The sequence below is a fragment of the Atractosteus spatula genome, chromosome 1 (genome assembly GCF_055471065.1).
Source record: "Atractosteus spatula isolate fAtrSpa1 chromosome 1, fAtrSpa1.hap1, whole genome shotgun sequence".
Lineage (NCBI taxonomy): Eukaryota > Metazoa > Chordata > Actinopteri > Semionotiformes > Lepisosteidae > Atractosteus > Atractosteus spatula.
In genome coordinates, this window is record NC_142706.1 from 60,695,147 (window position 1) to 60,720,318 (window position 25,172).

The window sequence follows — 25,172 nt, forward strand, 5'->3', positions numbered from 1 at the left end:
ATTGGGGTAGATGGGGAATGGCCTCATTTCATCGGTACCCTTTCTTATGCGAAACGCGGATCCTCATACGCAGCGGCTTCTGAAGCGCCGCTCCTCCCTCTCAGACACCTGCAGACCTCCCTCAGCAGCCAGCGCGGTGTCTCGGCCCGCCGTGGGAGACTGTATCGACATGCGGTCCCAGCGCGTCTCTGCTTTCCTTCCTTCTTCGCATCTCCGCCGCCATCGCCAACAACACTGGATTTTTTTTTTACATCGCCACACAAATAATACATTAACAGCGGCTTGACCTAGTTTCCTGTTTGCGCTCAGCGGCGGAACAACAGCCAGAAAACGTGACGAGCCCGAGTGCGCTGGCTGTCCGCTCGGCTGGCGTGTCTGCGCGGCGTGCCCGTGCCCGTGCCCGTGCCCCGCGTACTCTCAGCGTCCTGCCACTTTTCGGTGCTGGGGAGGAGGAGGGGGGGGGGGGGGCTTACGGATGCAGAAGGCACGAGAGGAGAGAGAGTGGGGCGGGGGGGGTGGAGAGGGGGAGCGCGGAGGAGGACAAGTCACGGTGAGCTCCGCCCCTACAGCATGTGCTGTTTTCCTCCCTCCTACCTCCCCCCCCCCCACTGCTACCTCCGTCCCGCAGCACACACACTTATTTTCTCACGCGCTGTTACTTTGCATAAAATGTGTGTCAGTAGGCCAGCGCTCCCTGCAGCTCACATGCTCGGCGCACGAGCCGGGGCAGCGGCAGCGCGGGCCAATGTCGAGCCCACACAGCCCCCTCGCCTCCGCGCTCTGCCGGCCAATGAGCAGGCGAGAAGTCAGAGAAGAGAGAGAGCAGAGCAGAGGAGGGAGTACACTGAGATAGATGGTGGAGAGAAATCCCCCCCCCCCCCCACCAGCACATAAAAACAAAAGCAACAGAGTTTGAAGCGACAAGAGGGAAAAAACAGGCTTTGAAACCAGTCGGTCACATTTCAGGATTACCTGAAAACGTGCGGGCGCTTTTATTGACATTCAGCTCTCAGGCGCGGGGGCTGCCGGGCTGAATTCCTGGAATTCTGCTGAAGCCGGTTCTCTGTTTGCGAGCGAATCACTGGTTTGTCAGGGGTACCTCACACCAACACGGGCGCAGCGAGACTTCAGCAGACAGGAGAGACAGAGCGGTATAAAAAGAAGGAGGAGAGAGAGAGGGAGGGAGGGAGAGTGAGGAGCGAACGAGCGATCAAAGCCCTTGCACACCTGCATCCAGAGCGAGGGCTATTCCAGACCCCCGCATTGCCTCCACCGTCAGCGCGCGCCTCGGCTGCCCATGCCCCGCGCGCAGGTGTGCCCTGCCGGAGACCAGCTCTGCGCCTCGGCGATCCGCGTCTGCACGGACAGCAATAGCGCCACGCCGAGCGTGAGAGCAGAGCCGAGCTCCCGACACGCAGAAACATGGACAACAGTCCCGGTAAGCGTCTGTCATGATTATTCAGATTCATTTTGCAGTGGCAGCGCTGGTGCAAAACTGTATTTATCGCTTGCTGTTGTTTTTCAACACCTGACCCGTATTGCACGTTTTTAAATGAAGTTGGGCGAATGCAGATTCAGTCCTGCGAGTCTGTTCTGTGTGTGTATGAAGTGTGTGGATGTCCAGTATATAGCCTGTTCAAAGCATGTTTATATTTGCAGTCGAGTCTCTAAGACCGTTAGGCTGGCAGGCGGAGTTCCTAACTGCTCATAGGGTTCTAACTGGAGCACATGTGTTTTCTAGAACTGCTCCGTGGGGATGCTTGCAGTCGCCTGGGAGCCCTCCTGTGTTTTTCTCGCTATAGAGCGCAGTCGGGTCGGGTGCTCTGCCGAGTGAGACCCTTGCGCGGGTGGGTGGGTGTCGTGTCGTGTCGTCTCGAGCTAGAGAAGGGCGAGGAAGGGGAAGGTGTTGTTTTACCTGCCTGGCAGCGCTGCTAACCCGGTTAGCAGCCGAGCCAGGCGGGCATGGGTTCCGTTATCTTACCGACGAAAGTGTCCGGGTTTCGGAAGGACTCCGCGACGTTCGTAGCCCAATAAAGTAAAAGTGCCCCGGACCGGCGAGGCGTGCACGTACAGCACCTATAAATAAGACCGGTACGAGCGAGTTCCGTCTCTCCGGTGAAAAATGTGCGAATGGTGAGAATAGCGCCAAGTATACTGGCTGATTTAGCCTTTTGGTAACAAAGCTGTCTACACCGGTATAGTATTTTTACCCGACGAACAGTCTCATAATAACTCCCCACTGGTCTGCAGCGCACTCTCACCGCGGGGGCGCGCCTGGCCCAGCCACTTCCTGCTTCTCAGCTTGTAAACAAACTCACGTGTACAGCACCGACCTAAAGTGCCCCCTCAGAGAGAGAGAGAGGAAGTATCCTCTCGCCTGATCGATGGTTCCCTCCCGGGTACTGTACAGCTCAAGCACAGGTCGCGAGAGTTGGTTTCTTTTCTACAGTTAACTTCTCCTCCCCCGCCCGCAGGATTTTGCGTTGATCATTGAGGTGCTAAATAAAAATACGTTTTTCACATATGAAGAATGATTGGGCCCCGCTGTCAGGAATCGGCCGTGGTCGTGGAGTTATGGGAATGGCATCCCTCGCCCCCTACCCTCTTCGGTCCCCGCGTTTCCGAAAGGCGCCAGTGGGCTCGTTATTTTGTGAGCTGTCCAGGTCAGGTCAGTGTGTGCCGGTGAACCGCTTAATAGGAGCTAAGTGCTGTTATCTGCCAGGTGCGTCATCCTCCGATCCCGAAGGTGCCGGTGATTCACGTACCGTCACGCTGCAGTCGGGCACGTTTCCAGGCCGGTGACGGCTGGCGTGTCCCGCCTCACCGCGTCCTTTCTGGGCGTCCGTACCCTCGTGTAGCGCGCTGCTTATAGGGGTGGAACAGGGGACAGGTGAGGGTTCATCCAATGCTGAAAGGAAAGGAGACACTTCTCTGCCTTTCAGGATGGACACCTTTACCCGGTCCTTTGCAAGCACGCACATGCTGACGCAGCTCCCTACTCGACCGTCTTTGTGCAGGTGACAGGCGAGACTGCAGCTACACGCTGATCCCTTCGACAGCCCACTCAACAGCAAGAATATCAGCAAAGAAAACACAGATTCCTGACTGTTGTCATAAAAGCCGAGTGTTTTGTTGTTGTTTTGTTTTTAATCGCGACGGGTAGGGAGCAATACATCACGCTGAAATACTTAGGTAGTTGATGCGACGAGCACGACACGATATTGACCCGCGGCTTCAAAGTGAAGGTGACCGCTGTGAGGGGGAGTGCTGAGAGACACCTGCGGGCCCGGGTTCTTGACCCCGGCAGTTCACAGCGAAGAGCTGCCACAGCGCTCAGGACAGGCGCTCGGCTACTCCGGGTTCGATACAAAGAGAGAGCAAAAGTCCGGCGGCGCCTAGTTTTCTCTTTCTGAGGCTGTTAGCTCATCCTGCAGGGTGGTGACAGAGAGACTGGGTGAGGGTGAGGGTGAGGGGGGGGCGATTGGGCATGATTTCAGAGGTGGGGAGCGGCAGAGCGGGGAGCAGGTGGCTGCCACGCAGGAAAAGACGGCTTTTTTAAGTGGTGCGAATTCCGATTCAGTCACTCTCACGGTGTTTCTATTTAAGACGCACTCCTCTATAAAAGGCAGACCCATCCAGTGAACCCCCCACCCTCCCTCTCCCTCTCCCTCTCTCTCTCTGAGGGTCGCCCGCTTTCTCCTGCTCACGGCCAAGTCCCCGTCCTTGAGCTGCGCCAGAGCAGAAGGATTCGGCGCGACTCCTCGCTGCCTCCCGGCGCTGTGGCTGGCTCCTCGCCTTCTGCGGCTTGCGTGGGATCTAATGACGCACACGTGAGCGCGAGTGCGTCTCTACCACCGCAGCGCGAACTGTGTCACAAAGTACCACTTCAGAGGGCATATTGTCGCACCTTCCAAAAAGACCCAAGTCCGCGGAGTAATTAGTGCGCCTCCGCAATCACAGACAGCGCGGTGGAGAGCGGGGCGCGCCGAGCCCGCCCGCTGCCCTCTTAAGTTCCCGGCTGTGCCCCCTCGCATCCGCGTTGTGTGTCGAATCCGGGTTCGCGCAGCCGGTGGGCGCTCGCTCGCTCTCTCGCTCTCTCGCTCGCTGCCCGCCTGACGCGCAGGACCCTGATCGCGCTCCACACTCACTCGTCACGTGGACGCACTGCCTCAGCCGCGTGCTGCGCGTGATTCTCTCTCTCTCTCCCCCCTTCTCTGGATATTCCCATGGGGAGGTGTTTTTTTTTTCTGTGTGTGTGTGTGATGGAGGACGGAGATGGGGAGAGCTCTTTTCGGTCAGTAGGTCAGCGATTCTTCGCTTCCAGTCACATCACGTTTTCCCTCTTGTTTCTGCGAAGCCGTGTTACATGCAGCTGCGCCTGTGTCCCTATTTTTATCATCCGTACAATCTAGCTAAGTGTAGTATATTGCTTTATGAGCTCTCACTTTGAGAAATGGGTACCCCGATGTTATTAGTAAACCGCAACATCAGCCCCCCCGCCTCTCTCTGTCGTTCCTGTTTCATTGGCCGGAAACGTGACAGCCCTGGCTCGTGGGAGATCAGATCAGCGCGGGTCTTGGCGCGAGGATTCGAAATGTGAGACATTTTGACGTGTGACATGTGAGACAACGTGAGGCAGAGAAGAGGGCGAGGGAGGAAGGTCGCTGGCGAAGCGTGGGGCGATGCGAAGGCATGGTGTTGGAAGGCTCAGCCCACGGTGAACATCGAAACTAATCTCCTTTCGCCGGCATGCTAATGTTTTCTGCGTTCTCGAATTTGAACCTCCATTCGGGGTCTCGCGGGGGGTTAAGCGCAGAGCCTTCTCGATCCCGCGCCCCGGCGAGCTCGCGCTTGACGCGCCGCCAGGGTATCTCGGCTTCCGAGTCAGCTGTACCCGAAACGTGCCTCGCGGAGGATCGCCCACTGCGGCTCTTCCAAGAAAAACAACCATTATCCTCTTTAAAAAAAAAACAAAACTCCGTGCTGCTGTGAGAAGGTTGTATCTTCGGCGAGTCCCCTGTTGACGCCCTGTGCGCGGGGATGTTAAATATTTGCACTTCCCCAGCAGATGTTTGGTATAGGAACGGATGTGGAGACCAGTTAGTCTGTATTATTGCTGGCGTTAAGGTCGGTGTTATGGCTTCACGTGTACAATTTGTATTTTGATCATTAGGGACTTTTTGTTCCATCTCCTAAACCTTTGTGTTATAAAGACAAAAGACACCATTTTTCCAGCTCAACGGAACACGCAAGAACAAACGCATAGCACAAACCTCTGTGAAATAAATCACGTGCCAGAGTCCTTAAAAGGATTCAATACAAAGGCAGCAGAGATTTGTGTGGGTCTGTATCAGCTGTCTCTGCCCTGTGCGCCATGCTGGTAGGCTCTGGAGGGGAAGCACATTGTTGCTGTAGTTAGAATTGCTGACTTGTAGCACTGTGGGGCCCTGGGTTCAATTCCTGACCAGGGGTGCTGTCTGCATGGAGTTTGCGTGTTCCCCCCATGTTTGCGTGGGTTCTTCCCACAGTCCAGAGGCATGCTGGTGGGTTAGTGGGCTTCTGGGAGAACTGGCCCTGGGGGGAGTGTGTGTGTCTGTGTCGCTGTGTGTACTGCAATGGACTGGCGTCCCATCCAGGGTGTACCCCGCCTTCCACCCCTTATTTTCCGGGATAGGCTCTGGCTCCCTTGTGACCCTGAAATGCAGGAAGTGGTTAGAAAATGTTCTTCAGGACTCGTGCCTTTGAATGCGGGTTGTAATCAGTCACTGTGCACATTGTCTGCCTGGCTTTCTGCTTTCTGCTGGGACTCCCACACCCACAGTGCTCACCCAGCCACCCACAGTGCTCAGCACGTGCCGTGCAGTTGGCCCAGGCAGTGGGGGGCTAACAGGGTAACAGGAGCGCAGCCTGACAGATGTTCCACATGTTGGAGCTTTGAGCTCCATCTCTCGGTGACCTAGGGCTTTCCTGGGTGAAGATCCAGATGTGAATGCGCTAATCTGCCCCATCCTAGGCCTGCTCCTCTTCCTTAGAGGTATGGAGACTTCTGAGAGACACCAAAGGGAGGTGTTTCGCCAGCACAGAGGCGAAAAGCACAAGGTGCCTTTCTTTCATGTCTCACGGAAAGTCCACGCATGTGCCCGTGCGCATGTGTGCGCGTGAAGGATCCGCGTGGCCGGACTCGGAGATGGCACGGAGCTCTCCCCGCCCGCTCGAAAGCAATAAAGGAGCGCGAGGGCCGGGTGAAATAAACCTGAACTGCACACGTCAAGCAGATGGAAAGGAGGTGAAGAGGAAGGAGAGGCGAGGAAGGAGAGAGCTGTACCGGCAGAGGCTGAGGCTGTGGGAGCCGGTAATTAGGCAGTGATTGCTGTAATTAAAGTGGAGGGTTCGTCATGCTGCTGTGGTTCAGCACGTCGCATAATTAGGTCTTCTTAGATTCATATTGTGACATTGGCCTACTTTCCTACATTGTGTTTTTTTTTGCAAAGAATTTAGAAAATTGAGGCCGGAAAGAGGAACAGTTTCTGTAGCGAGACCCACTTGCTGTCTGACCTGCTTTCTGTCTGTTCACAACGGTCTGTGGAAAGTGTTTGCTGGGCTGCCCTTTCTTCTGTTGGATTGGGCATGCCTCCTCACTCCATCCGTCGTTCAGGCAGCGTCTTTTATCCTTGAAAGGCATAATCAATCAAACTGTTTGTGTTGGATAGGGAGCTGGAGGCCGGTGTGAACCTATTTTAAGGACAATTAGGATAGGAAGCACAATGGCCCCGATATTCTTAAACCTCTCCTTTAAAGCCTCACACCTTTGCCCAGCTGTCAGTAGACAAATATATTTCTAAATCTCTCCATTCATTTATAGATTTCTGGTTTCCAGGCTCCCCCTAGTATTCATCTCCCAGATTTCTGTCCCTTCAGCCCCCTATTCACACCCCCTACTCACTCTCCCGTCATCTTTCACTTGTTCTCCTTATCCACCCCCCTGCCCCAAATTTCTGCACTCGCCCACTGAACCCCACACACCTGAAGGAGGGGGGGGGGCTGCACCTGAGGCGACGTTTGCTCTGCTTTTTCCATCTTATTTTTTTTTTGCACGGCTCAGCCCCACCCTGCCGCTGACCCGTCGGCCAGTTTTGCTCCGTCTTCTGCTCCGGCGATGCCGACACCTTCCTTGCCATCGTGGCCCCCCCCATCCCCCTCCCCCACTTACAATGACACAATGCAGGAGCAAGGTCACAGGACGAAGACCGCCATCGGAACGTGCTCCCATGTGCCAGAGCAGAGGCCAAGAGACGTGGTCAAGCAGGGAGGCTGCAGAAGCTCCTGTCCCAGCCAGCGGCCGGGCGTGGGGTGTCATCTGCCTGCCAAGTGCTCACGTTTCTCAGCCTCCCGCTGCGCCGTGGGGGGATTAGCTCTTGCATGGGCACGCTGAGCCTGCGGTGATCCGCCGGGATGCTTTTCCCTGACCTCAATCTTACGGGCCGGTGTCTGTGAGTGTGTGAGCCTCTGCTTGACAGCCACCCCCTCAGTGGGACTGCGCTTACTGGGCTAATCTAGACTTTCAACACATTGCGTGGGACATGTGCATCCTGAGGCAGGGAAACTACCTAATGCTGTGCTTTGTTTCGCCCTGGAGAGCCATTTACGCTGCAGGGAATACAAGGGCACAAGCGCAGTGCCCCACCTGGGATTCGAACCCGTGACCTTTCCGTTCAGGAGCGTGCAGCTGTGAGCATTACTTCAACACTGCGTCCCAGACACAGGACAGTCTGCTGTTGTTCTCTCTTCTCGGAGTGCCACAGCTGTAGTGCTTGAGTTCTTATATAAATATATCTGGATGTATCATTACACATAGCCAGCCTTTCCTTAAATTGATCCTTCCCTCTTTCCAGCTGGGATTCTAAGAACAGTGAGGTGGAGCGGGGCTAGACTTCATATGAAGTTCAGGTGGGGAGCTGCGTCAGCATGCGTGGGCTGCAAAGGAACAAGTAATAGGTTTATTCCATGGTGAAAAAAAGAAGAAAGAGAACACAAACGTTTCGGCCGTGGAGCCTTCTTCAGGTGTTCACCACGTTGTGTTCTCTTTCTTCTTTTTTTCAGCATGGAATAAACCTATTACTTGTTCCTTCATATGAAGTTGCCAGCTTACGAGAAGGTCAGAGGTCACTCGCGTTAAGGCGCAGGTGTTGGAGGGAGGCCAGAAAGTGGGAGAATTTCACACGGCACTCCGACCCGCGGAGGGCGGTACGGGGGTGGTGGGCAGGTGGCTCCCTGGCAGGAACACAGGTGATACAGTCTTCGAAAACAGCCCTGCGACACGTGCTTGGCAGAGCAAGAGAAACAAAACAAGGCAAAAAAAAAAAAGGAGCATGTGCACAGTGCAAAAACAAGCGTGCAAAAATAGTGTTGAGCTGTTTGCCGTCTCAGGTTCCCTCTCACCTTGAACCCAGCAAGGGTGCAGCCTTGTCCCAGTGTGCCAGTGCACCACAGGCAGTCTGCTTGTTTTTGTTTTTTATTCTCAAGGCTTTTCCAAGCTTGCTTTGAACTGAGAGCTCCTTTCCTAGAGCCCCGGTGCAGCTGGGATTTTTATGGATCACCCTGAAATCACCAGTTTTCTGAAGAACAGGAACAATTCCATCTTGGCTGCTGAATCAGTTGATCTGTTGAGTGAAGCTGGTTTAAAATATTTGGTAATTAAACTACTTAATGCAGCCCCTTGTAGCTCTCCTGGACCAAGACATCTGGCCATTTCTGACTTACTTGAACCGGTCAACATGCTACATTCATCAAGACGTTTACAAACTGAGGGTGCATGGGAGACTTATCGCACTTGCAGAGGACCTAACTTCATCCTGTCCTGGCTGGGTTGTGTCCGTGTCATGGCTTAGCTGGGCTTTCCTAGCCTCACTCTGATTTCACTGCAGTTCCCTGCCCTTTGCCTGTGACTTTACTGTGGTACACTACAGTGAGGCTTTGCAAGGCTGTAAGAAGATGTTAAGTTATTAATAAATATATTATTTTAGATGACAGTTTTATCCAAGGCATTTTGCACTTTCTCTCTTGCTCCCACGCGTGTTATTACAGCAGAGTCGACCAGTTCTGCATGAAAAGACAGCGCTGACCCCCTGCACACACGCACACCCTCCAGATCCCACTGAAGCTCGCTTGCCGTTAATTAGTTTGCTGTTGCTAGGGCTCGCTGAACAGCGCAGGAGACAGATGAGCGTCGCGTCGCGTCGCAGGGAGAGCAGCAGAAATCCAGAGCGCACAGCCTGGTGATCTGTTCACATTCCAGCGCCGACCGTGTACAGAATGTACCCTAGCAACCTCTCAGCTGCCCCACCGGAGAGTGGAAGCAGTCGAAAAACAGATTTCTTTTTTGCAAAAGCCCAGCTGTGGCCGCGGCACATTCCTAGATTGTTAGTGGGAGTGCTTGGTTAAAAAAACAAAGAGGGAACTATTTTTCTTGTTAGTAGGAGAGTAATGAAACGACGACTGCATTTCTCTCTCTCTTTTGGTACGTGCGTGTGTGGTTTATAATCAGACGAAGGAGATGTTTCTTGAATTGAATGCGGAGAACACCGGGGAGGAAACACAGCGCGGTCACTACGGCGTGTGACCTGCTTTTGCGAAAAAGCGGGGGGAGACGTTTCTCGTGCCCTGGAGATGGGGGAGCTCGGCGGCGCTCTCCGATTGGCCGGGCTGGACACTGAAGAGGGCAGTGCTCTAAACGGGGCCGGTTGTCCCTGGCTGGTTTTCCTGGTTCACCCACGCGTCTTGTCACTCCCACGTTCCACGTGTTCGCTCTTGTCAAGCAGCACCAAACCGCTGAAGCACGGGCCACCAGGCTTCAGAACAGCTTCTACCCCACTGCAGTGCACATCCCTGACAAAAACACTGCGCAGTACCCCTCAACTCATCACACCCCTTCCCTCTGCACTTTGACCGCATTGCCAAGTCATACACATTTATTGTTCTGGTTCTTTATTGTCTGCACATACCTTCGCTGTTTGTTATGTACCATTTCTGTAATGCACTGTATTCATTGTGCCCGTTCCAAGAGAACAGCGTGAATAAGAAACACTCTCCATGTGCATATGGCAGATAAACTCCTCTGCCTGTCAGGAGCCCCCCACCCCTACCACTGTGGGACTGTGTGTGCTGTGTGATGGAGGTCAGTTGTGTCCAGTCGAGGCAGGTGCAGGTTACACTGTGTGCTGACCGCTGCCCCCCTCCTCTCCTCTCCTCAGTCTTCACAGAGGAACAAACTTCTCAGCCTGCGGTTGTAGCTTAACCCACAGCAGCTCGCTCAGCAGAATACCTCTCCGTCCCAGGGTCCTCGACCAGCAGCTGCTCAGTACACATTATGAGCAACGAAGAGAGGGTACAGTTCAGTGCAGAAAACAGGCAACCGATTATACTGCATTTCATAAAATCACTAAAACCCCCTCCTAACAGATGCATGGCGTGAGTGTGTGCAATTCTGTACTCGACAGCCTGCAACAGCCCCGGTGAAAACGCGAACCAGGCGCCACAAAACAGATCCTGCCTCACATTCACCGACACGCCTCAGATGATCCTGTGTTTTAAAGTTTAATGAAAAGAAAACGTGCTTATTCGATTAAGACGTTTGCAAGGCGGTGCACCAGTCCCCACCTCCCAGCCGAAGCGCTGTTGTCGTCTTAGCTTTTTTTATTTTTATCATTAATCACCGAGTCACCCCCCCCCCGCTGCCGCCGCCTCTGCCTCTCCTCGCCCGAACCAAACACACACGGGACTGCGGAATGTGCCTCCGTTGAGCTAGGCAAGGCGGTAACTGTGTTAGCAGTCCATGTGAGCCGGCGGTCAGGTGTCTGCTGGCTCCCCGGCTCCTGGCGCGCCGCCAGGGGAGCTGCGCTATTATTGGAGCCGCGGCGGCAGCAGGCCTCGCAGACACGTGAGGCTGTGGCGCAGCTCGTCCACGGCGCATGACAGAGGGCTCGGAAGAGAGAGAGTCCGCGTGTGTATGTGTGCGCTTGCAAGCGAGAGAGAGAGAGGGAATGCGAGGCTTAGAGTTCATTTGAAGAGCAGTTTGCCTGGTGCGGGATATAGAGCCGACTTTGTGGCGGCATTTAAAAATACTGAGACAAGGAGCCAGAGAGAGAGAGACACACACGGCTCACGGCAGCCTGGCAACACGATGGAAAGGCTTTAGTGAAGCGGATGTGATTTTTCATGATCGTTAAAGCGTTGCGATCCCTCACCTAATCGTAATTAACCCCGGTCACGTTTCTCGCCATTTGAATTGCTGCACAATAAGCGATTCTGAGTGTACTGACCTGGAGTAGCATGACCCCTGTTGAGTCAGTGCTGAACGTATTGACTCCAGTACTGCATCAACATGCATCAACCGAATGCATGCTAAGTATAAAGTTGAAAATAATCCCATTCATGTACGTGAGGGTCCATGCAACGTTTTCTTCATTTTCGGGGACAATGTAAACTATTCAGTATTAGTGTGGTTTTCCAGTAAATTCTGGATTTATCATTTGCTTATGGAGTAAACGTTGTGTGCGTGTGTGGTATGCATTGTGTGTGTTTATCTGGACAGGTGAAATCAGCCAGGGCACTGCATACCTCACCAGTGACCCAGCTGGACTGGGATGCAAATGGTATTGATTTCTCTCTGAGGCAGATGTCAAACTGTGGCCAGTAACATCACCAAGAGAGAGACAGCCTGTTTCACTGTTTCTCCTCCCCCTCTCCTGTCCTGCAAGCCTGCAATGCAGCAGGTTTTCTAGGTCTCTGCAAATCACCAACTAAGGAAAGAGGCTAAATTGGTCCAATTATAGCTATACTGGGCCAATTTGACTAACCACTGCTGGAGGGAAGCTGTGCCTGGCTCAGAAACTCGATCCGAGTGTTCAACACCCTAAGAGGCGCTGGCAAAGTCAGTCCAAGGGAGTGATTTGGGATCATGAGTGAGATACAAACAGGAGCACTCAAGGGGAGAGTTCAAATAAGCGTGCTTAAAGCAGACCAGGACTGTTTAAAACAGTTGTTGGCACAAAGGGTGGTGGGAGTGTGGAACAAACTGCCCTGTCATGTGGTTGAAGTTGGACCCCTGGCTGTTTTCGGGATGAGACCCTGCGATCAGGCACTAGTTAGGCACTACTTTACACAAAGTGTGGTGGGAGTGTGGAACGAGCTGTCAGGTCAAGTGGTTGAAGCCCGCACAAGTCCTTGGGTTAATCAGCTACAAACCACCAAACGGGCCGAATGGCTCCTCTCTTGATTTGTTAACAGGGAGTTTGATAAGTCTGAACTGGGTTAGGGGGCAGCATGTCCCTGTCAGAAGAGCTGTCTGTCCATCCTTCCATTTTCTAAGCGCTTTATCCAGTTCAGGCTCGTGGGAGAGCTGGAGCCTATCCCAGCAAGCAACGGGCACAAGGCAGGGTCCACCCTGGACAGGACAGCAGTCAGTCACAGGGCAAAAAGACAGACTCACACAAGGGGTTAGTTTTCCCAGAAGCCATTTAACCTCCCAGTGTGTCTCTGGACTGCGGAAGGACACTGGAGCACCTGGAGGAAGCCCACGTGTCTATGGGGAGAGCATGCAAACTCCACACAGATGGATCCCTGCTCACCACTGCGCCACAGTGCTGCCCAGAAGAGCTGTGCTGCTGCGTGAAGCCCGGCGCTGACTCTCCCTCCTTCTCTCTCTGTGCTATGCAGGCGGAGTGATTCTGTATGCCGGCTCCTCCGGCAGCGCCAGCCCCAGCCCTGGCAGCCCGTCCAGCGGGTACCAGACCCAGTCGCCATCCTCCCAGCCCTCCTCCCCCGAGGAGGTGACCTTCACTGAGATCGGTGCTCTGAAGCAGAGGGGAGGGACCCCCTCGTCCCCGAAACTGGTCTTCCAGTTCCCCGAGGTGGCCGCCCCCACGGCCCCCCACCAGCACGCCCACCCCCACTCGCACCCGCCTGGTGCCAAGAAGCCCTGTGGAGTGACCGGCACCTTCACCAGTGAGTCTCCTCTGTCTGCCAGTCCTCTTGCCTTTCTGATTATCTCTCCACCCCTCTATCATCACTTCATCCTTCCATCTGCATCCCTCCCTCCCTCCATCTCTCCATCCCTCCATCCCCTCCATCTTCATGCCTCCGTCATCCATCCCTCCCTTAGTCCCACTATCTCCCATCTCTCCATTCCTCCCTCTGTCCCTCCATTTCTCCATCCCTCCCTCCCTCTCTCATTCCTCTATCATCCACCACACCTTCCATCTGCACCCATCCCTCCCTCCATCTCTCTATCCCTCCATCCCTCCCTCCACCCCTCTATCATCCACCCCTCCTTCCACCTCTTCATCCTTCCATCTGCACCCATCCCTGCTTCCATCTCCATGCCTCCATCCCTCCATCCCTCCCTCTCTGTCCCTTGGCCCTTCTGTGTCTGCCTGTATTTACCAGCAACACCCACCTCTCTGGGGGCAGCGCATGGGGCATACCCCCTGTACTGAGGAGTAAGACTGTTTTGACACGCCATTGACATCTTCTCAACCACGTTGGTGGAAGCAGTTAAAATGGAAAACAAAATGCTGGGATATGTAGTTAACAGTGAGCAATTCAAATCAAGGGAAGTTAAAACTGTAGCACACACTAGTAAGGCCTCATTTACAATATCAAGTACAATTTTGGTTGCCCTGTTATAGATCCTGCTGCTCTGGAATCTGTCCAGAGAAGAGCAACCTAGATGCATTCTGGGTCTTAAAGGGAATATGCTATACTGACAGGAGCTGAAGGAACTGAGTCTCTTTAGTCTGAAGGGAGTGTCCTACACTGACAGGCTGAAGGAACTGAGTCTCTTTAGTCTGAAGGGAGTGTCCTACACTGACAGGCTGAAGGAACTGAGTCTCTTTAGTCTGAAGGGAGTGTCCTACACTGACAGGCTGAAGGAACTGAGTCTCTTTAATCTGAAGGGAGTGTCCTACACTGACAGGCTGAAGGAACCGAATCTTTTTAGTCTGGAGGCAGATCCTGGGTTCAAATAATTACTAACTACCAAAGGTGGATGGAATGGCCTGGTCTCGTTTGTGACCTGCCTTGTGTTCCTGTGTCCCTGTCTAGAGACGGGAGGCATGGTGCTGCTGTGCAAGGTGTGTGGGGACATCGCCTCGGGGTTCCACTACGGCGTGCACGCCTGCGAGGGCTGCAAGGTGAGAGGGCTCTCCATTGGCTAATCAGACGTTCTGTTGAGCTGATGACTGGGTTCGTTCAGAATATGGTGGTTTTTGCTTTTAAGATATTTCAGGTCCTCTGTTATAGTGAAGTTTACAATGAGTTTCTAAATCATTTTTAAATGTGCAACTTGTAAGCTTCCGGGGACGTTGGAAATATCTAATTCAGCAAACAATTAGATCAATTAAACATTCGCTTAAGTGAATCAAGTGCATAGCCCAGGAGGAAGAGTAGGTGTGAAAATGTCATCTGTGTATGCATATTAATATCTCTGTTTTGCCACTAAATAGGATAAAAGCACATCTTAGAGAGGTGTGAAGTAAGATGAACTCTGAATATTCATCACCCCGACTTTATCTTTAACACAGGAAACGCTTTGAGTGATAGCAGGCAGGTTCTTGGGCTAGTGTTGTCTCTGTGAATAAGAAGCTTAGGAGGCTGCATGCCTGCCCCCAGGACTCACAGCGCCCCCTGTCTGTGGTCTGTTGCAGGGCTTCTTCAGGCGCAGCATCCAGCAGAACATCCACTACAAGATGTGCGTGAAGAACGAGAGCTGCCTCATCATGCGCATGAACCGCAACCGCTGCCAGCACTGCCGCTTCAGGAAGTGCCTGTCCGTGGGCATGTCCCGGGACGGTGAGCATCAGGGGGCTCGGGAGGGGACGGGGCTGGGTGCGCCGGCATCACCAGGCCACTCTGTCAGTGCCAGTCTGGGGAAACTGGTATTGTCAGAGCTCTCTGTCAGTGCCAGTCTGGGGAGACTGGCATCACCAGGCCACTCTGTCAGTGCCAGTCTGGGGAGACTGGCATCACCAGGCCACTCTGTCGGTGCCAGTCTGGGGAAACTGGTATTGTCAGAGCTCTCTGTCAGTGCCAGTCTGGGGAGTCTGGCATCACCAGGCCACTCTGTCGGTGCCAGTCTGGGGAAACTGGTATTGTCAGAGCTCTCTGTCAGTGCCAGTCTGGGGAGACTGGCATCACCAGGCCACTCTGTCAGTGCCAGTCTGGGGAGACTGGCATCACCAGGCCACTCTGTCGGTGCCAGTCTGGGGAGACTGGTATTGTCAGAGCTCTCTGTCAGTGCCAGTCTGGGGAGACTGGCATTGTCAGAGCTCTCTGTCAGTGCCAGTCTGGGGAAACTGGTATTGTCAGAGCTCTCTGTCAGTGCCAATCTGGGGAGACTGGCATCACCAGGCCACTCTGTCGGTGCCAGTCTGGGGAGACTGGTATTGTCAGAGCTCTCTGTCAGTGCCAGTCTGGGGATACTGGTATTGTCAGAGCTCTCTGTCAGTGCCAGTCTGGGTAAACTAGATTCACCAGAACTTTCTGTTGGTGCCAGTCTGAGTGTTCTGGCATCACCAGAGCTCCCTGTCAGTGCCAGTCTGGGTATACTGGCATCAGGCCACTCTGCATCAATATGTGATGTGATTGGCATCAATAAAATGCTCTCTGAGCCTTCGTGCATCACAACAGTGGCATCCCAACATCATTCTCTCAGTGCAATGGTGCCATTCTGGCTATATCTGTGTTACCACAGCACTCTAGTCATGCCTGGCTGAGTGTACTGGCATCACCAACCCCACTCTCTCAATGTCAGTCTTGGTATAATGGCAACAAACACAGCGCACAGTGTTATCGGTGCAGCACTCTGCCAGGGTGTGCTGACATTCCTCCACAGTCTAGACACACCTCCGCAGCTGTGCCAGTCTCAGATTTTCCCAGGCTGCACAAAACAGCTCTGAATTCATTCCGTTCCTCTTTATCTAGTAAAATAATCTGTCTGTACTCCTGCTGCAGTCTCTCCCGTGCTTGTTTCTCTGTCCTCCCTCTTTTACCACTTCACTCTCCCTCTCCCTCCCTCTTGCTCTCCCTCTCCCCTGGACAGTGATTTATGAGTGTAGGGGCTCTGCAGTCCCTAAAGCCATTACTCATTTCCAACGGGAGCGAGATCGGGAGTTATTTTGGGAAGGTGGAATGCAGTGTTTGTCATTGATTACACACATTTTTTTGCTTCGTATTGTGTATTTTTTAACCTTGTGTATAATTTATGAAAGGATATAGCCGGTAATTAAAGAGGCAAAGTTGAAGAGATCTCAGTCTCAGATAAAGAGTTCTGGATCTCCTCTCCCAGCTCCCTCTCTTTCTCTCCAGTTCCAAATTCAAGTTCAAAGAGCTTTATTGGTGTGACTGACCAACCACAGTGTTGCCAAAGCAATAACAGTTAGCAGGCAGTTATAAATGCTCTCTCTCTGTTCCTCGGGCTGTGACCGGAGATCACACACTGGGCTGCAGCTCTGTTGCGTTTCCTCCCCCAGTAGGATCAGTAGCTGTTCTGGTCCTGGCAGGAGTGGGAATTCTGGGATGGAAACTGGAATTCGGGGGCAGAATGTCTAATCCCTCGCTCTCTTGCTGTCAGGCCCTGCATCCCTGCTTTCTCCTCTCCCTTTTGAACTTCTGGGATTCTCTCCGTTTCCCGTTTTCACAAACACTTGGAGACTGCCTTCTCCCACTCCCCCTTTTCCCTGATTTCTATGTTGGAGCTGCTCCGTTCCCGGAGACATTAAACCAGGGCCGTCCTACGCGGCACCTGGAGCTTCTCCACGATCTCCTGTGATTTCCCCCCACGGGGCAGGGCCGGGCAGGGCTCTCGGAGCGAGACGCGCAGGGGGAGGCTTCTCGAAGTGCGAAAGTGTCTGGCGGAGCGTCTCTCGGCTCGGCAGTTATTGTGGCCGGAAGTGGAGAGGGAGGGGAGGGGAAGGTCGGACTTGGGGGGTGGGGGGGGGGCGTACAAAACACAAACCGCCACTCTCGAAGTGTCGCAAACCGCAACCTAGAAACCCCTTTACTGTTCGCTGTGCAAAACAGGAAGGCCTTGTGTAACGGCCTGCACCCCGCATGAAATCTGAGGCCTCTGGGAGGTACTTGCATACACACACATCCATGTGTTGTAAGAAATCTGTGAAGCTGTTGACCCAGTTGCAGCCTCAGCAGCAGTGCAGGAGGTGACGATCTGCACGTCACAGGGTAGAAGTCTGCTACAGAGTTCGGGTGAGGTTAGGGGGTGCAGGCTGAGGGTGTAGAGGTGGAGTCGGGGCTGGGTTTGAGGTCAGGGTGTGTTTAGTTTACGTTTAATGTTAGGGTTAAGGTCTGTGGGATGAGCTCAGTGACAGGGTTTGGGGTAGTCATGGTCAGGATTAGGTGTAACAGCAGAGTTAGGGTTAGGGAGAGAATTTAGGGTTGAAGTTAAAAATAATTCCCAGTTAGAAACAAATCTTTATAATAATAAGATTATAAAAACAAATAATAAAAACCAAGAAAATGTTGGGTGATTTAGCACCTACCAGCACTCCATGAGTTAGATGAGTGAGTATAAATTACTTCTGGTGATTTCATAATCTAGTTTAACCAGTGACTAGCTAACTGAAGACAGTCTGCTTCATAACTGTGGACGTATTTCCCTTTCCCTGATGAAGACCCCTGGTTTACTCCACCTGCTGATCTCAGAAGCACATCTTGTGTTCATACAGTACGATCATACCAATCTAATCATACCAGTCCAAGACTGATTGACCTGGCCTCACACAAAAGAGACAACACGTCAACTGCCACTGATGGTAAACTGTGGGCGTGGCCCCATACTGGCAGCTGGGTTTTGACTGGGTTTTACAAACCCACGTTCGGACCTTGGTGGCCACAGTGGCGTTTAGGCTCCCCTAAGAGGAAAGTGAGAAGTTGAGAAGTGACCAAAAACACAACAGATACTGCATCCTGCGGCTCAAACGGGCTTCTGACAGCAGGGACGACTGTAAGAAACTCGTCCGTTAAGTGCACATTCATGTTATTAATTTCAGAGCCGACAGGTTTCACCCCCCCTCCCAGCCCTAATTAGCAAGCACCACAGAGCCGTCTGAACAGACTCCCCCCCCCCCCCCACGCCGATGATTCTCCTCTCTCTACAGAGAACAGTGCTCCCTCACTGTTTCTTGAAGAATGTGGGGTGGGGGTATTTCAGGGTCCCGCTATCTCTCCCTCCACCTGTTTCCCTCAGTTCTCATCTGACTGCATCTGACTTCCCATCAGTCCCCACACCCCCCTCCCTCGCTCTGTCGATCTGTCGACATCATCTCCTCCCCCCTGTGCTTGTCGCAGTGCCAGTGACATCACGTTCCCGCTGACCCACTAACCTACTTTCCGAGAGCGAGAGTGAGAGCGCGCTTGCGAGAGACCGTTATGGTGGAGAGCAGGCTATTATTAGCCCTGCCAGCTGACAGTTATTCTTGGACTGTGCTGTGTGTGTGTGTGAAGGGGGGGGAGGAGAGACATCGATAAGGACGAGGGGGGGGTGCAGCTGGTGGGAGCAGGGTCTTTTGTTCTTCTCCCTAGTCTGCACTGTGCTGCTCTGTAGCAGAAGCAGCAGGGAGCTCTCTGGCTCTGCAGTTGACACCCTGGCACAGTGTGAAATTACAGAAGGTCTGGCTGTGCCCGTGAAATTCCTGTAAGCCCTGTTAGCTCTTACCTGCATTTCAAACAAGCCCTGAAACCGAGGTTCACCTTTCATACGAAGCATTCCAGAGCTCTGCAGCAGACTGAGGGTATAAAAAAATATCAAATTAATGGATCTTGTATATGAAAAGGTGTAATCATTGTTTAATTTATAATATACTGTATATTATTCTAGAAATTTTAAGATGATATGATCTTGGGGTGTGAAGTCTCTAAAGTGATTCTTAGAATGCTTATTACTGTTGTGGATTTCTTCACTAATTTTTCATGTCTTTTCCTTCTCCTTGGCCCTTAGCTGTGCGTTTTGGGCGGATCCCCAAACGTGAGAAGCAGAGGCTATTGGACGAGATGCAGAGCTACATGAACAGCCTCAACGAATCGGCTTCGATGGAGATCGACTGCTCCCCACCGGAGGCCCCGCCCAGCCCAGGGGAGAGCCAATCAGAGGAGGCCATTGGCGCCATCTCCAGGGCATACCGGGACATCTTTGTGAGCGGACAGGACCGGCTAGGGAGGAGGGGCACCGCCCAAAGCAGCAGCAGCAGCAACAACAACAACCACTCCTCCGCCTTCCAAAATAGCCCCCGTCCTGAGTCAATCCACCCCCACGCCCCCCACCAAGGGTACCCCTCGTACCCCACCTCTTTCCAAACAGCTGCCCACCGATGTCCCATGGCGCCACGTGACCCTAACCCTGCTCTTCCATTTGTCGACAACAGTCGCTATGGCTACCAGCCCCCCACTTCCTCCAATCAAAGCCAGTGCCCATCAGGTGTGGGCCCGCCCCCTCCTGCCTACCCTACTAACTACAACGGCTACCCACTAGCTGAGACTGTGGGTCAGAGTTCGTGCCCCTGGAGGATTGGCGGCGGTGCCAAAGTGCTGGTAGGTGTTGGCTCTAGAAGTGCTGTGTTTATGTGTGTGTGCAAGAGGCTGGCTCTCTGTTTGCATCTCTTCGAATTCAAAGTCAAAGGGCTTTTCCTGGCATGACCAATGACTTACAGTTTTGCCAGAGCAGATACAATTAACACAATTGCAGACATTTACAGTATAAACATATTACTGGACATTTACAGACAGCACATGAGACAGTACTGGAGAGGCCCACTGTCTGCTCCTCGAGCCGGGACAGGAGATCACACACTGGGCTGCAGCTCTGTTGAGTTTCCTCCCCCAGTGGGATCAGGAGCTGTATGGGGAATTCTGGGGTGAGGGGAAGAAAGTCGGTGTGGAAGTGCAGCTCTGTCTCTCTCGCCCCCAGGCGTGCCCCCTCAACGCGTGTCCTGTGGCGCCGCCCGGACTGTCCAGCCAGCAGGTGTGGGAGTCGTTCTCCCAGTGCTTCACGCCGGCCGTGCGGGAGGTGGTGGAGTTTGCCAAGAGCATCCCGGGTTTCCAGAGCCTCAGCCAGCAGGACCAGGTCATGCTGCTGAAGGCCGGCACCTTCCAGGTACACAGCACCTCACTCCCCCAGCGTCTCTGATAGTCCCATCTCGTTATCTCACTCTCGCCATCTCACTCTCACTTTCATGATCTCACTCTCTCTGCCTCACTCTCACTTTCATTATCTCACTCTCTCTGTCTCACTCTCACTTTCATTATCTCACTCTCTCCGTCTTACTTTCCATATCTCACTTTTACTTTCCGCAACTCACTCTGTCTCACTCTCCTCATCTCACTCTCACTTTCTATATCTCACTTTCATGATATCACTCTCTTTCTCACTCGCCATCTCACTGTCACTTTCTGCAACTCTCTGTCTCACTCTCCATATCTCACTCTTACTTTCTGCAACTCACTCTGTCTCACTCTCCTCATCTCACTCTCACTTTCATTATCTCACTCTCACAGTCTCATTCTCCTTATCTCACTCTCTTTCTTTCAATCTTTCAGTCTCACTCTCTATATGTCTATCTTGCAGCCTCACTCTTGTAGTCTCACTCTCACTTTCTGTATCTCACTCTCCATGGCTCCACTCTTGTCCTTGCAGTCTCACTGTCTCACTCTCCATGTCTCACTCTCGGACACTCACTCTTGCAGTCTCACTCTCGATATCCCACTTGAGCAGTGTCTTCCTCTCCTTCTCTGGGTTGCTCTTGTCCATTATCTTGCCCTCAGAGAGACCCCTGGCCAGAGGGCGTGGGCATACTCTGGACGCCATGGTTAAGTTCAGCTGCTCTTATTCACACAGCCTGTCCAGAGCTGCAGAACTCTCACGGTGCCCACTGCCCCCCGCTGGCTTCCTCTGGGCGCCTGAGCCCTGACCCCTCTCCTCCTGCTCCCTCTACCCAGGTGCTGATGGTGCGGTTCTCCTCCCTGTTCAACCCCAAAGAGAGGACAGTGACGTTCCTGAACGGGCAGACGTACCCGCTGTCCGCGCTGCGGGCGCTGGGCATGGGTGTGCTGCTGGACGCTATGTTTGAGTTCAGTGAGAAACTGGGCGCCCTGGGGCTGGAGGCTGACGAGATGGCTCTCTTCATGGCCGTGGTGCTGGTCTCTGCTGGTAAGAACACACACATTGATCAGGGCACATACTGCACACACACATCAGGCAAGACACACATTACACACACACACATGGAGCAGGACACAAGCTACACACACATTGATCAGGGCACACACTGCACACACACATCAAGCAAGACACACATTACACACACACATGGAGCAGGACACAAGCTACACACACACATTGATCAGGGCACACACTGCACACACACATCAAGCAAGACACGATACACACACACACATCGAGCAGGACACACACTACATACACACACACATCGAGCAGAGCACATGGTACACTGACACACATTGAGCAGGACACGCTACCCACACACACATTGAGTAGGACACACGCTACACACACACACATCGAGCAGGACACACTATGCACACACTTGCACAGTAAGTGCACACATCGCACATGGCAAATACACTCAACACAGTAAATATCTGCACTTAATATGCCCAATACATATCCTGAACATGACGGTTCAGTAGTTTACAGGTGATGCTGATCGCTAATCCCAGAGCCTGATTAACTCCTGTTTCAGTCCTGCAGTTTTTAGTATTTAGCCCAGAGCATCTGTGGGTATATTTTTACCAAAACCTAAGCTGAAATCTTCAGACAAATATTCTGTTCAACAGAATTGAGATTATGTACTGTATAGCAATCCACAGTACAATGTTTTAGATCATTAAAGTGAACAGAAATCTTCCTAAACCTTCTTCCACCCAGAGGGCAATGAATATTTTTCGCTTATTTGGGTTCTAGCGGAGCCTTAGTAGCGTAATTACCATTTAAAAGGAGGTAGACTGTTGGAAAATAAATACCGAAAATAAAGATCCCAGCAGACACTGTGTGTCTAATTAACTTCACTTATTTTCAATATGTGTGTGTTGGCTGCCAAAAAATATATGTATAATTTACATATATATGTATCGTAAGGGGTTCATGCTATTTACTATTATTCAAATCGTTCACGTTCCAAAGCATGTGAGACATCATTCAATTTAATTCTCTCCCCTTGCTCATTGTGTATTTTCAGATGATACACAACTGAGCTTGTTACAATGCTAGAAGGGTTATTTCTCCTGTAAGTGGGGCTAAATCAAATCATTCCAGGCACATCAAAATCATGTACTGCAGCGAAAACTCACTAGCTAATTAAGCGGCTGTTATTTCTTTAAATAGACAGGTTCTCTAACACCTGTTCAGGCCAGGAGAGCAAATGGCTCTCGACAAAAAAAGGTTTTAATTTTAAAACCTGCAGAACAAATAATCAAAACTCCAGAAGTAAGCAAACTCGTACATGGCAAATGCGAAAGACGCTGGAAAAAACAAACCCAGTAAGTGGAATCCAGAATTTAACCAAGCCACCCTCTGAAAACACGAAAGGGCCTCAAACACAACGACTCACACCTCTGACCTTTGTGCCCCTCTCCCCCCCCGCAGACCGCTCGGGGATCGTGGACGTGGCCGCGGTGGAGCAGCTGCAGGAGGGCCTGATCCGCGCCCTGCGCACGCTGGTGACGCGGCGCCACCCGCAGGACACCGCGCTCTTCCCCAAGCTGCTGCTGCGGCTGCCCGACCTCCGCACCCTCAACAACCAGCACTCCGACAAACTGCTCGCCTTCCGCATCGACCCCTGACCCCCGACCCCCGTGACCCCCGACCCCTGACCCGCCGCCCACCCCGCTGGACTGAACGCATGGGGAGGGGGGAAGAAGATGTTTCAAAACAGATTACTTCCCAGGTGAAAGAACAAACAGCTGGACGGACTCTTTGCTCAGAGACCGTGGACAATGCCCTTGGTTCCTATCCTCAGTAATTCTGAACAGCTTCCTTTGGCGTGACACTGTCTGTACAGCATCATATCACCACCAAACCTCCCCACCCCACTGTTTTTCAGGGAGGTAAGGGATGGGGCCCTCTTTCTGAACTGTAACAGCCCCCACTCCCCCAAGCCCATTTCTGCGAGGTGAGACTCTTCCATTGGACTAAAGGGGAAAAACATCTGGAAGACCAAAAGCATCACAGGACCACAGATCCTGAAGCTGAACATTGCTCTTCTCTGCCTCATTCCTCCTCTTTCTTTTCAGTCCCTCTTCCCACAGACCAGAGATGGGGTTCAGATAACTGGGTCTGTTGGCAGCCAGAGAGAAACTTCTTCTTATGGACAAAACACAGCCTGTGTAGTTTGAAAGGGAATACACACTATATATATATACAGTATATGTGTGCGTATTTGTTTCTGGTGTGTTACATAGAGCTGCATGGAAAGGTTATTGAATAATTAAGTGTTTGGGGAGGGGTTAGAATGATGCTGATGGTGATTGAAGTGATTGACAGCAGTGAAAATTTGAAATGATCAAACAATCATGAAAGCTATCAATTCGCCTGTTTGGAAAGAGCAAAGAAATTATTCACCTTACAATTATTCACCTTACACATGTGTAAACACCTACTCATTAAAATAGTTTACATCACTTGATCGCATAATCAGGCAACTAGTTGAGGCAGGGAAATCAATGCGTAGGTTGTTCCCCTAATCAATTACCATTTAACTCCTCCTAGTCAATGGGATCAGCTCCTAAGACATGCAGCTCTATTGACTTGCTTGACCGGTCAGATTGCACATTCAGTGATACACGAATTGGAGGAATTTTCATAGCAGGTTCTCCCCCCAATGCATTGTGGGCTGATGTTACTTTAATTTTGTAAATATGAATTCCGTGTTACTCCAGTCAACTGCTCCCCCTCCGATCTTCATTAGAAACTGGACTGGGAGTACTGGATTGGAAACATGGGAAAGAGCTAAGATCCATGAAGAAGAGGAGAGAAGGGACCCCTTCCCCCCACGAAAAGGGACCTTGAGGAACTCTGTTGAGGAGCTCTTCTTCCTGTGTCTGGAGTTTGTGATTCTGGACCCTTGATGGGTGATCATATAAAAACGAGCTGGCTGTAGGACTCAGGGGAGGTGTCTCAAATCCCGAGTGGACATTATTCTGTCACCAGACTTATATTCTCGCCTGCCTGTATATTTTGTACATTTGTTTCTTTTTCTTCGGTTCCTTCTTCCATCGGATCATTATAAAGACAAGGTTACAGACCCGTGTGCTGTCATTATTGCTCTCTCCACCTCCTCCGGCCCCCTGTTGCCTTCCTCACCTGCTGGGGCAGAGTAAAGCATGGTAAAATCGGGGTAAAACGATGGCAGAGGTACAGGGTGACAGTGCTGCTGGATGGCGCCAGTGCGGTAAGACCACAGGAGCACGAGTGTGTCTCGGGCAAGGTCACTCGTGCACTGCACGTGCACAAACCACGGGGCCAGCGTTTTCAGACTGCGTGGGCACTGGAGTCCTCTTGTCGTGCGGCGGAAGAAAGGTTTTCATCGCTCCAGTAAGAAAACGCTCGCCCAGCCACTGCAGGACGCACAGTGGAGCCACAGACATCCGTGTGTGCCCCACTCACACCGGCAGATATGTAACACCTTCACATAAATATAGAGCACGTCCCGACAGGTGTTAAAACACAGCACGTGCTGCTGTCTCCAAAACGGATGAGCTGCACTATTGATGCCTCTCGGAACAGTGTATCTGTATGCTGGGATAGTGCTGCCATCTCACAGTTCCGGGATCCTGGGTTCGATTCCAGGCTTCAGATTCCTTCATGTGTGAAGTCTGCCCAGTGGGGAGAGTTATTTTCCACTGGGGTTTGACACCCATCTGGACCCCAGGAAGCTGAGAGCATTAGCTACAAACAGCAGGGGGCCATTCTGCCCATTGAGAATTTTGCTGCCTAGCAGCTCGTTGGTTCAGAGGCCCTCATCCAGCCATTTCTCCAGAGAAGCTTGGGCACCATAGCTGTGTGCGACCTGTTCCAGTCTCCAACAACCCTTTGTGTAGAGGTGGCTCCTGCACCCTGGCTCTCAAGTGAGCCTCGGCACCCCTCTGCA

The 25,172-nt window shown here is 52.3% G+C and overlaps 1 protein-coding gene across 2 annotated transcripts; it reads left to right on the forward strand.

Moving 5' to 3' along the window:
- The first annotated feature begins 810 nt into the window (after positions 1-810).
- On the forward strand, positions 811-24,329 carry nr1d4a (nuclear receptor subfamily 1, group D, member 4a). 2 transcript variants are annotated; one of them, XM_088914147.1, is made up of 8 exons: positions 811-1,438; positions 12,715-13,002; positions 14,101-14,189; positions 14,703-14,847; positions 19,010-19,599; positions 19,976-20,161; positions 21,004-21,214; positions 22,670-24,329. In XM_088914147.1, exons 1-8 carry the CDS (start codon positions 1,423-1,425, stop codon positions 22,864-22,866), a joined length of 1,722 nt encoding a protein of 573 aa, XP_088770273.1. In that variant the 5' UTR covers positions 811-1,422; the 3' UTR covers positions 22,867-24,329. The 2 variants fall into 2 exon arrangements, with proteins under 2 accessions (XP_088770273.1, XP_088770267.1); XM_088914141.1 differs by lacking the exon at positions 811-1,438 and adding an exon at positions 4,646-4,717.
- Positions 24,330-25,172: the final 843 nt, after the last annotated feature.

What these genes read in the sequence shown, in the direction of transcription:
- nr1d4a (XM_088914141.1), top strand. Translation starts at nt 4,693, where the DNA reads ATGGTGTTGGAAGGCTCAGCCCACG. An exon ending in GTTGGAAGGCTCAGCCCACG is followed by an intron (nt 4,718 to 12,714) that starts GTGAACATCGAA and finishes TGTGCTATGCAG; the next exon opens with GCGGAGTGATTCTGTATGCC. An exon ending in AGTGACCGGCACCTTCACCA is followed by an intron (nt 13,003 to 14,100) that starts GTGAGTCTCCTC and finishes GTCCCTGTCTAG; the next exon opens with AGACGGGAGGCATGGTGCTG.